Below are 12,825 nucleotides of genomic sequence, written 5' to 3' on the forward strand. Positions count from 1 at the left end.
GCTAGATAATTTTTTGTTGAGGGGGTTTCCTATGCCATGTAGGGTGTTTAGTAAATCCTTGGCCTCTACCAAAGAGAGATGCCAGTAGCACTCATCCAGTTGTGACAAGCAGAAATGTCTCCAAACATTGCAAAATGTCCTCTGGGGGCAAATTGTTTTTTCTTTTTTTTTCTGTCTGGGGGCAAATTCACCCCATGTTGAGAACCACTTCCTTGGAGTATTATCACATTTCCTACCTTTTTCACTCAATAGTTAACACTTCACTCTTATGTGTCCACTAAAATTCTGAAGAAAGTACACAGACTAATAAAAAAATTATTTTTAATTAGAGAAGGCTTAACTTAAGGACATCATACTGACATCTACTGGCTTGGTGTTAAACTGTACATTTTATGTGTTGCATCTTTAAAAAAAAAAAAAAAATTAAAAGTAACATAGGTGCTATTCCGGGAAAGTGAAAACAATTAATTTCACAACTATTGGTCTTAGGTAAAGCCTAACATATATAATAACAATGGTAACTATTACTTCTTAGTTTTTGATGTACTGTCTTTCAGCTAAATCAATTTCTTAATGAATGTTTATAGAGTCTGATAATTAGAGGGGATTATTTTTTAGGACAAGTAAAAAAGTGGTTTAAGAAACTTGCAAAAATGAGGCAGCATGATATTTTATGATTTATACTGAAATTTTAAATGACTAAAAAAACTTTTTAAACTAATAATTCTATAAATAAAATAATTTTCTAGGTATTTTAGTAAGATACTTGATAATTAAATACTAATGTCACAAACTGATGAACTTTATTGGGGTTAAAACTATAACAAAGTTCATCCTAAAACATTTTGCAATGAAAAATTATTTCACTCAAGGAGTGTTTAATAGTTTGAATACCAGAAATTACAAGCAATCTTCAAAAGCAGAGACTCACAATCATAAAACTTTATACATCATTGAACATATATTTATACTACTAAAATCAAACATGCACCACTTTCAAACATTCTTGTATCATGATTTTATATATTACATTATTTAACACCATTCCTCATCAATGCATGTATTTTATCATACACTTGCACCATTCTCCTTGGATTTCTGATCTTTATCTTCATTCTTCACATTATCCTATAAAACAATAGACAAAGAAGTATGTTTTACTAGATTCTCTTATATATAACTTTGGAAAATTGACCCTGGGGTGACCATCAGAGAAATTTCTCATTTCTATGCAGAATGGTTTCTAGTATTTGAGAGAGCTATCTGAGTCCTGAGAAATTAAAGGTTCTTAGAAATTACAAAAGTATATTCCTCGGACTGTAGATATTTTTCCTTCTTGTTCCCTGAGTAAGAATCAGGATGTGGAAGATCTCTCAGTTACTAGAGTTTAGTGCAATGACACTGAGTTACTAGAGATTTTTTAAGTGACAAAGAATACTAATAAACTCTTTGGCACTTAATGTCTCAACCCTGCTCAACAGTAAATGGGGTTTAAAAAAAGCATGTATGATCTTCCTCAAGTTCAAACTCACTGGTTCTGAAAGAAATACAAATAAAGTTTGCTTTAAGAAGTCTGCACATATAAATGATGTTGACATCCCAACTAAGTACTAGGAAAAGACAATCTTTTGGGAATTGTTTCTGACAAATCTGATAAAGGATAGAATGCTATTATTTGCTCCTAGAAAAACCACTAAAAGATTAACATTAAAGTTAACAGAATTAGATTTAAAAATTGGAAGTAAACTATGAAAATAATTAAAAACTGCTAACCTTCTTGAGAACAGTGTGGATTTCATCCATTACTGTGGATAAGTTTCTGACTGTCTTATTCAGTTGGTTTTCAAACTGCAATTTCATGTTTTCTGAAATCTTTAAGTTTTCCTGCAACTGACTAAGGTCCTTTTTAATTTCTCTGAGTTCACCGGAGAGGTTTTTGTTGGAATTCTCCAAAGTTAACATGGTTTTCTCATCTTCATCTGTTAAAAAATAAATAAAACTCACCATCTTACCCCTTAAAATTTCCAGTTGAACTTTGATATTAAAAATATTTAAGCTAGGAAAATAAAAGGCAGATATAATTCCTTGAAATGGTCATAAATGTCAATTTCAATAAAGCACACTGCAATATTCATTTCACTGAAATTAAGTTTTACCTAAGTGTTACTTATGGACTCAGACTCCCTTTTTAGATTGTACAGACTAGAGAAATAGAAGAAACTGGTTAAAATTAAGTGCAACTAGGGGAGGACTATAAGGATGCAAAAGAACAACAAATGAACCTAGAATGCACATGAAGACCTGAGATTCTTATAAATCTAAGCAATTTTATAACTAATAGAAACGGTAAAAAATAAAGGTTTATTACTTGCTTAAACTAAAATGCAAGGCATAGATATGTGTGTGTATATAGGTATGTATATACATGCATACACAATATATCTCCCAACAGGGGTGTTAAAAGAACGGACACATCCAGTGCTATTCCTTACCAGTTTTTTCTTCTAGTAACTGCAGCTTCTGCTCTACTTCGGCTCTTACTTTTTCACTCTTTTCCAATTTTTGCAAGAGGCTTCCTACATCTACCATTGCACCATTGTACACAATAAGGCCAACATTTTCTTCTACATCCTTTGATTCCTGTTTTACTGTTGGTGTTGGAAGTAACAACCTATTTCCTATAATATAAAATACACCATTTTAATTTTTATTATTACTTTTTTTTAAGTATTGTTGATATACAATCTTATGTTGGCTTCATATATACAACACAGTGGTTCAACAGTTACCTGTATTATTAAATCCTCACCTCCTCTAGTGTGGTTACTATCTTATTTTATTAAGTTATTTTTCTCTTCCTTAATATTACACAGTTTAAAAATTACATGATCTTAAAATAATATACTCAAACCTAGCATATCTTCCTGCAATGCTTCTGATTCTTCAAGGTTTTCTTCATCTTTTGAGGTGTCTGTTAATTTCCGGTAAAAACAAGATTCACGGAGCACTACTTTATTAAGAAGCTTCTTTACCTGTTATGGAAGTAAACAAATTATTAGTAAGATGGAAATAAATTTTTAATGTCCTTGAACAGCTGTGTTCTAATTCTCACATAAAATCTGTGGCATCTGTTTTCTCTGATATTCACTCCCACTCAATTAGAATACTTATGCTTTTAACTTTCTTCTCTATAAACCTAAAATACAAATTACATTTGTAAAAATTTATTTAAATAAACATCTAACAGTGATAGAAACACTATCACAACACATTAAAGTACATGTATAAAGATATTTATTACAACATTGTTAGTAAAGCTAAAAAATGTAAACTACCCAGCAACTGAGACTAGTTAAGGTAACTGGTACATCTGTACCATGCAATACCATGCAGTCACAAAAAGAACAGAGGTCTCCATTATCATGGTAGAATGCACATGATATACTGTTTGGTGAAAAAGCTGTCTATCAGTATGTATAGAATGATTTCATGTATTGTTTGTAAAACTGATACTGTCATATATGTATGTGAGTTACTTACATAAAAACTGTAGATGTTTACATTTAGGCCAGGGGAGTGTAGTTAGAGGGGACTTTAACTCTTCTTACTTCAGAGATTTCAGTATTTCTTGACTATTAGTATCAGCCTGTACTGCTTTGATATCTCAAAAAGTCAGAGATTAAAAAGATAAAGCTACTTAAAAATTATTTTCACTTTAAATATTCACAATATAGATTACCTGAGCCCGAGAAAGATGTAGTCCAAGAGTATAAAGTATTTCTTCTAAATCCTTTTCAAGAAGGTAACCACAATGGCTTTGATCAAAATAAACAAATGCCATTAACAGGTCCCTGTTAACTGTTATCATCTGAGTCTTTTCTTTTTCCTAAAGAAAATGCAGAAAATACAGTATACAATTTTTACACCTGAAAATTGAGAAATGGAGGTTGTGTCCATATGATAATAAAAATCTGAAAAGATCTGTGCCTCATCTGGTTTTATGTGTATGGAAGAAAGAAGTAAGACATACTAGTTATCTGAGGTAACTACAAATACCAAAACACACCTGACTAAATTTTGCTCTGAGCGGTGATATACAGATACACAAGGATCAATAAACTTCATGACTTTGTTATGTTTAATAAGCTTAAATTATATAAGAAATGGAAATTATCACATTATAAACAATACAATATTTAATAAATACCTTATCCTTGGAGAGTCTCTCCTTGCAGTACCTGGTGATGTCTCTTTTGTCATCTCGTTTGTTTATTTCTTCCTCATCCCGATCTATAAAATAAACATAACAGCAGCAAGAAAACTTTTTAATACAGAGATTTTAATTACTGTAGAGATCAACAATACTTTCCTATTACTAACCAGTTCCTAGCAAAGAAATATCATATGAATAAAATTAGTTTGGATTTTATAAGGAACAATTATAAAGAATAAGAAGTAGAACAAACTTAAGAGACTAGAGTGAGGAAAAAACTTGACTTTATTGAATCAAATAAAAGGACTTAATTCTGTAAATATGTGGAGGACATATTTCAAAAAATGAATGAATTTTATACATAAAACTGAAAATTATAACAGAAATCTAAGCAAAACAGAGAAAGTGTATTTTCTAACAGCTAAAAGGAAATAGTCAATACAGTAAAACGAACTGCAAATATATTACTGCAAAATAAAACTATACAATAGGGATGTTAAGATACTTAAGATTTAACAGTATTAATAACCAGACTTGGTGACACTAACATATGTGCTCCATGATAAAAGATGGGGACTTGGATAAATTATTCTTCAAAAACAAAACAACTGTGGAAGATAAGACTTGAAATCTGTATTCCTGTAAAACTCATATATTTAGGTCCTAATCCCAAATATCTCAAACTACTACCTTATTTGGAGAAAAGGGCCTATACAGAGGCAATCCAGTTAAAATTAGGTGATTAAGGTGAGCTCTAATCCAGTGATTGATGTCTTTATAGAAAGGGGAAATGTGGACACATACATGCAGAGACAGGTAATGTGAAGATACAGGAAGAAGATGGCCATCGATAAGGCAAGGAAGGCCTGCCTTTCCCCACAGCCTTCAGAAGAAACCAACCCTGCCAACTCTAGAACTATGAGACAATAAATTTCTAGTTTAAGCCACCCAGCCTGAGATACTTCTTATGGTGGATGCAGTGAACTAACAGATCATCCTTGCACGACTTAGATGCAAATATTAAAGAGCTTTTTATTTAATGGTCTATTGATGATTCTAAAAGACAAATTTCGGTTCTAGAGATTTCTTGATTCTCTCAAATGGCTCTTCATCAAAGTGCAGAGTAACAAATGGTTTACTGGCAAAATATATTTTGAGATATAATAAATACTAGGAGTTAAAATAGTTTTTGAGATACTACAGAGCATATATATTCATAATTATTTGGTAGTATATTCCCTTCTTGGACATCCACAATATACATAAGTAGGTAAGAAATTCTGCAGAACCTTTGCTTAACTGAAGTTTCCCAAATATATTTGGCTCCAATATAATTATATTAAGCTTAATACCTAATTGATATCTTGGCATACTCTGGGGAAGACTGCTTTAGGTGAAAAGTTGTATTTGAAAGGTAACAATATAGAGAAGATTTAAAAGCATGCTAAAACATGCACAAACTTTGATAATATTATGCTAAGTAAAAAGAAAAAAACATCACAAAATATCACATATTGTATGATACCATTATATAAAATGTCCAGAGCATCTATAGCGACAGAATGCTAAGTAATGGTTGCCTAGGAGTGAAGAAGTTGGGAGGAAATGGGAGAGATTGTTAATGAGTTCAGGATTTCTTTTTAAGGTAAAATGTTCCAAAACTGACTGTGGTGATAGTTAATATATTCAACTCTGAATATATTAAAAACCACTGAGTTGTATATTTTTAAATGGGTGAATTGTATGGTTATGTGAATGATGCCTCAATAAAGCTGTTATTTAAAAAATGAAATAAGTAGATGTTCTAAAAGTGGGTTGTGGTGGTTTTACAATTCTATAAAGTTACTAGGAATTATTAAATTGTGTACTTAATGGATGAGTTTTGTGGCATCTCAATGAACTGTTAATATACTACACAAAGGTTCCTTTCATTAATTCACACTTTATAGACATGATCTACCTTATTTGAGTATTTAACTTGAAAGTTATTACTTTTAAAACTTTGTTTCTCCTGGAACTTACATTTTAAAAATAATTTTAAAAATATCCCAGTAATACTTGCTCACCTTAGAAAATAAATCCCATCAAACAAACATATACTAAAATCTTGGCAGTGATCATGTCCCTTTATTTCCACACACATACACCTATACATATGAAATACACTTAAAGGAACTTGCTTTCTAAAAAAATTACTTCATAATCCTTTTCCATGTCACTATCCTCCTGCAACATCTTTCTCATGGCTGCACAGAATTTAACTGTATGTCTGTATCAAAAGGCATTTAATAATTCCCTATGTTGAATATTAAGACTTATCCTAATTTTTTGCTTTATAAACTATTATGGAGTGAACATCCATGCTGGTATTTTAAAGGGCACGGTTAATTCACATTTCCAAATTTTTACAATTTAAACTGACTCCAAGAGTGATGAAAGTTAAGTACTTTTTTCTTTAACCTTGTTAAACTGATTTTACCTTTTATTAAAACCTTAATTTTCATCAATTTGATAGGCTAAACATAGATCTTATTACTTGCTTCTCTGATTACTAAGAAGACTCAACACCACTTTAGACATTAACTGGCACTGTATTTTCACTGTTTCTAAACCACCAATTCTACTTTTACATTGGAAAGAGAGTGATCTTCTGGAAACCTGACAGAATAATGAGATATAAAGTATGGGAAAAAAAGAAGCTATAACATAAGCAAGCAGCAATTAGAAACACTAGAGAAACCAAAATGAATTAAAATTCTGCCATCTTATTTGGCTTTCAAGTTTAAGATATTTATTAAAAAATGTTTATATTCAAGTGAGAGGAAGACACAATAAGTGAACAGTACAGTAGAATAAGTTATAAATTCTGTAAGTAGACATGCTGTAAAGGGATTAAGAGTGTGTATTATTGGGGAGGACTGCAATTTTAAATAGGATAGAGCAGGCTTCACTGACAAAGTTTAAGACTTCAGATGTGGGGGAGTTAGCAAAATGGATTTTGGGGAAAAGAGTTTGCGGGGAGAAGTAACAGCCAATGCAAAAGTCTTAACATAGGAGCATACATAATGTATTCAAGGAAGCCAGGGTGTCTTAGGTACAATGAGCTTGTGGAAAAAGTGGTTAAGAGATGAAATTAGAAACTTGATGTGGTAAGGTCTTGGAGGTCATTGTAAACACAAGGCTTTTTTCACAGAGTGAAATGGAGAGCCACAATAAGAATTTGAACAAAAGAATGAAATGACTTGAAAGTTATTCTAGCAACTGAATTGAGAAGACACTACTGAGGAGAAAAGATAAAGAAAGAAGACTAGTTAGGAGGTTACTAAAATAATTCAGGCAAAAGACCACAACATGGCTTGGATTAGGGACAGATCACAAACTTGTGAGAAATGGTCTGATTCTGATTATGTTTTGAAGACAGAGACAGTATGACTTCCTGATAAATTGGAAATGGGATGTGACAAAAAGTAAGGAGTTAAGGATGACTCAGATTTCAGCTTGAGTGACAAGGATGGAGTTGCCATCAAATGAGTTTGGGAATGGGGAAGGCTGAGGGTGGAAGATTTTGTTTTCTTGTTGGTAAAGGGGGAAAGCAGGAGTTCAGTTTCAGATATATTCATTTTGAAAAGTCAGAGAACATAAGGGGAGATGTCAAGCAGCAGTTGATATGGGAGAATGAGAGAGGTCTGATGTGATACAAGTTTGAGAATTGCTGGTATAAAGATAATATTTAAAGCCGAGCAAATGGATGAGACTACCAAGACAGTCACGCAGTAGAAAAGAATAAAAAAGACAATTAACGGTTGGGAGCTAGGACATTCTGATGTAGACAAAATAATGAGAACACTGTTTAGTGATTTAACTAAAGAATTGATAAAATAACACTGGCAGGAAGGGAGAGAAAAAAATGGGACTGTAAAAAGGTTAATCTTCACCGAGCAAATCAGGTAATTAAGATACATGAATATTATAAAATGCTTATTATACATTATTGCTATTAAGGTTATCAGGACAATTAAGACTAGGCATTAGATGGCATTAATAGATGGCATATGACACTATTAATTTTTTCTTAGGTGTGATTATGGAACTGTGGTTAAGAGTCTTTTCTTAGGAAAGCTGAAGAATTCCTATTTTCAAATGAATCAGAAACACAAATAGACAACTCCACACAAAATATTGACTGAATCAACTGTTAGATATAGGGTGTCTGAGTACTATTTAAAAAAATATTTTATATGATTTTTCTCATGTCAGAAACAGATTTTTTAAAAATAGTCCCACATCTATGCAGAGATTGACAGGTACCTAGTGGCACTTTACAGGTACTTAAATGGCTGGCATCTGTGACCAGTCAGGAAACCTACTGTATCTGAATATTATTCCTCTGTGTAAAAACTTTTTAAAACTTGAATGACAGGTACACAGGCGCTTATTATTATTAGCCTTTGTACTCTTGCATGTATAATATTAGTAATTTTTTAGTATATATACTCTTGCATGTATGATATTAAAAAATTTTTTAAACATCAAAATTAGTTTTCTAAAGAAGATTACATTCTAGGAAAGAAAGGGGACCATGTTCAGGGAAAGTTTTCTCCTCAAGTTGAGTGACTATTAATTATATATATGGGATATAATTAAAAACAAACATGTAACAATCCTCTCACCTAAAAATTAATAAAACAATTACTTATAAACAGATTTTCACTAGAAACTATTTTACTGTTTTGTCCAAAAAATAAAAAGTAGCAAAATTATAGACATATAAATATGAAATATTAACGATACAATGTCACCAAAAAATAAATGTATTTGTCATCCTAAGAAGAAACCAGTAAGTTTGAATCATACCATCTTCTTCATCCTCAGCTTCTTCTGCTTCCATTGGATCATATTCATCTTGATTATTATCTTCTTCAGTTTCATCATCATCTTTAGAATCATCTTTTCTTTTATCTTCTTTCTGTAATTTAAAATGCTTTAAAATTAAGCAAGATATCTTGCCAAACATTAAATGACTAAAACCAAAAAAATACTAAGTCCACTGAACTTAACTGAAATAGCATCACATTATAAATTTCTTGAGACATACATTTTTTTTAAATTAAGGTATTACTGATATACAATCTTATGCTCAGGTTTCACATGAGCAACACTGTGGTTACTACATTCTCCCTAGTATCAGGTCCCCACCACATACACCATTACAGTCACTGTCCATCAGCATAGTAAGATGCTACAGAGTTACTACTTGTCTTTGAGACATACATTTTAAGAATAAATTACCAATCACAATATATGTAAATCAAACCATCAGGCTGTACACTTTAAACTTAAATATATATATGGTCTTGGAAATAATTACAGACCTTCCTTTCATCTTTATCTTCTTTTTTATCTTTATCATCGCCTGATTTTCTCCTTTTGGGTTTTGGCTCATCAGTTTCATCATCTCTTTCTTCTTTTTTATCTTTTCTCTCATCTTTTTTGCTTTTCTTTTCCTTTTCTTTTTTGTCCTCTTTCTCAGGAAGAGATAATAATGATTTGTATATTCTGACACCAAAATCTCTTTGAAGCATTTCATTGAAAAGTTCTGCAAACAATGAAACCTATAAAGATACAAAAGTAACCCAGCCAACTTTAATAGAAATATTGAGTTAATCCAGCAAAGTAACCAAATAATAGCTTGCCCCATCTAACAATTAATATGCACTAATAAGAGTTATAATAATTGATGTCAATGATAGCTCAAGTGATGTCTCAAAATCCTCAAAAACTTTTCTGAAGATATAAATACTACAGTTTGGATAAATATTACAAAAAATAAATATATTATTATCATATAGCAATCTTCATGATAAAGTCTTTTCATTCATTTACTCAATAAATTTTTAATGAACTGCCTATTATGTATCAGGGATTGATCCAGGCATTGTGGACACAGCAGTGAATAAAACATATAAAAATCCTGACTCTCATAAGGTAACAATCCAGTGGGGAAAAGTATAGAATAACCAAATCAACACCAAGTTATGAGAAAACAAGCAGCATAAATGTACAGAGAGTAAAGTAACAAAGAGTGTAATCATAGAAGAACTCTTTGACCAGGTGACATTTTACAAGTGACCTGAAGGTGCTAAGGGAATGAAGCCATCCATATATGTAACTAGAAGAGCATTCCAGGCAGAGGAAAATAATTCCGAATTCTGAGTAGGGAGCATGCATTTATTATTACTTATTACTATACAAGGTTCCATGGATAATGACTTTAAACATATTCATGAACCTAAAATTATATACTAAATTTTTATGGCTAACTGCTTTCAACACATTAAAAGGGTCTAGAATGTGAAATGGTTGACCACAGCTCTAAAATATGTTATCTGTGGCAATCTGTTCAGTGTTATTTGGTAAAATACTTTAATCAGACTATTTTCCTGATCATAAAGGATAACACAATGTATTAAAAGGGTAATTAATCTTATAATCTATTTTTCTTTAATTCATGTCCAGTCTTTATACATTTCAAATTTTTAAAAATCTGTTATCAGTAGAATTACCATTAAGATGTCAAAAACTCTACTTTTTCTTAACCATAACATAAACAATATCTCCACTTGTATAAGTAAAATAGCCAAGAGGCATATCTTTTCCTTAGTTTTCTATTTTTTACTACCTAAAAATAAAAAGCAGTAATTAAAATGTATTAGATTGGAAGAAGCCTAGAAGAGTAACAAGAACAGCAGAATTAAATCTACCTACCTTTTCATCTATAAGCATTCAAAGACAGAGATATACAACTAGCATTATTAATATAAATCAGCTAGAGATATATAATTTTATGATATGTTTTTCTTAGTTACAGATTAATTTCTTTTGAATTCATGTAGTAATATGACTTCTGCATTCCAATGATAGATTAAAAGGAAATTAACCAAAGGATATGTTAGGTGGGGAGGGAGATAAAGGTTAATTTTCCTAGCAAAGGGCTGTTTTGCAAATTGCTTTTTTTCCACTAGAGTAGCATTATTGATGAGACCCTCTTACAACACTGGTTAGATACAGTATATAGTTTATATGCTATAAGTAAAACCAGAGACTACTTTTTAAAATTTACTTATTTCCTGAAAGATTACTTCATGGAAGTCACTATTAAGAGCTAAATTTATAACTGGTAATAAAAATAAAATGATGTAATATACAATATGTTTAAGGATACTGGCTTACTAGAATTATTAATGTACCAAAAATTTTAAGTATTTTAGTATTTGCAACATATTTCATACCAAAATGAAAAGCAGGTGCTTTGTGTTTTATAATTGTGCCTCAGGAAACCTCTGTACCTGTTTGTCTCAGACTAGTCTAAGTACTTCATCTTCATCTTTAACTGAAGTATAGCTGATACACAATATGTTGGTTTCATGTGCATAACATGGTGATTTGACAGTTACCTACATTATTAAATGCTCATTCTTAAGCATAGTTACTATCTGTTAACATATAGAGATATATTACTGACTATATTCCCTATGCGTCATTCCCATGACTAATTTGTAATTGGTATGTTGTGACTCTTTACCCTCCCTTGACTATTTCACTCACTTCCTTATCCCATTTTCATCTTAACATTTCAGACTTAACATCAAGTATGACTGATTTATCCAATATAATTTATAAAATAAAACATTGAGAGATATGTAAGATATAATAATTGAACACAATTATAATTTTACAGTGGCTATTACAAAATTAATATTGGGATATTTTACATTGTTTTATTTAAAAAAGAGTAAAAAAATGAGTCAATCATTTATATAGGATAAAAGTCCCCAATTGTCTTTAAAAATGACAAACTATACAGGGTTTAAAGCTGCTCTGAAATAACAGTACAAAGAAATAGATTAGTATTGAAAATATAAACATCAATTATTTTATTTTACACCTCAATCAGTCATAAGTAAAATTTCTAATCCTGTTAAATGATATTTTAATTCTAGATAAATAATAAAGCATTATCTCATTCCCAGGAGAGGCAATTAGACATTATACATCATGTGTCTCCTGATAAAAGAACAAACAACTACCTATGAAGAAGTCTTTGGAAAAAAAAAAAATGAACCTGAAGCCTGATTAAGACTATAGATCCAACCATCAATTTACAGGAAATGTAGAGACCAGAGGACCATTTAAACCATACCACAGGAATACAATCAGAAAGAGTGAGTCTGTAGGAAAAAAAATCACCTGATTGTCTTTTCCCCAAAAAATAAATTGCAAGGACAAAACAAAACATGAAAGCAATGAGAGAGGGACTGAAAGAGATTTAAGAGAGATATTAGCCAACCAAAATGATAAAAATGTGTGGACCTTATTTGGATCCCAATTTAAACTTAAAACATTACCTCAAATGAATGTTCTTTATTATCCTCTAATCTGTAGTCCAAAAGTACACTCAAAGACATGATGCTACAATCAAACTTGCCACTTTTTGCAGCCCAATTTGGATGTACAATGATGGCTGGTTCATCAGGCAAAATATACCGTCTTTCCCGACGCTGGCGTTCCATTTCTTCTTGACGCTTTCTTTCTTCTTCCTACGTATTTGAAAT

General features: G+C 31.2%; 1 protein-coding gene across 1 annotated transcript in view; it reads right to left on the reverse strand.

Annotated features, from left to right (window-relative positions):
• Positions 1 to 304: 304 nt before the first annotated feature.
• The window catches only part of CCAR1 (cell division cycle and apoptosis regulator 1), a 59,433-nt gene continuing 46,912 nt past the window's right edge, over positions 305 to 12,825 (reverse strand). The window contains exons 17-25 of the mRNA XM_017661713.3: positions 12,619 to 12,810; positions 9,586 to 9,825; positions 9,068 to 9,179; positions 4,208 to 4,290; positions 3,740 to 3,886; positions 2,912 to 3,032; positions 2,493 to 2,678; positions 1,774 to 1,979; positions 305 to 1,128 (exon numbers count right to left, since the gene is read on the reverse strand). Coding sequence (XP_017517202.1) covers positions 1,069 to 1,128; positions 1,774 to 1,979; positions 2,493 to 2,678; positions 2,912 to 3,032; positions 3,740 to 3,886; positions 4,208 to 4,290; positions 9,068 to 9,179; positions 9,586 to 9,825; positions 12,619 to 12,810 — 1,347 coding nt within the window. The 3' untranslated portion in view covers positions 305 to 1,068. The remainder of the gene's footprint in view (positions 1,129 to 1,773; positions 1,980 to 2,492; positions 2,679 to 2,911; positions 3,033 to 3,739; positions 3,887 to 4,207; positions 4,291 to 9,067; positions 9,180 to 9,585; positions 9,826 to 12,618; positions 12,811 to 12,825) is intronic.

The sequence above is a fragment of the Manis javanica genome, chromosome 7, assembly GCF_040802235.1.
Source record: "Manis javanica isolate MJ-LG chromosome 7, MJ_LKY, whole genome shotgun sequence".
NCBI classification, from domain to species: domain Eukaryota; kingdom Metazoa; phylum Chordata; class Mammalia; order Pholidota; family Manidae; genus Manis; species Manis javanica.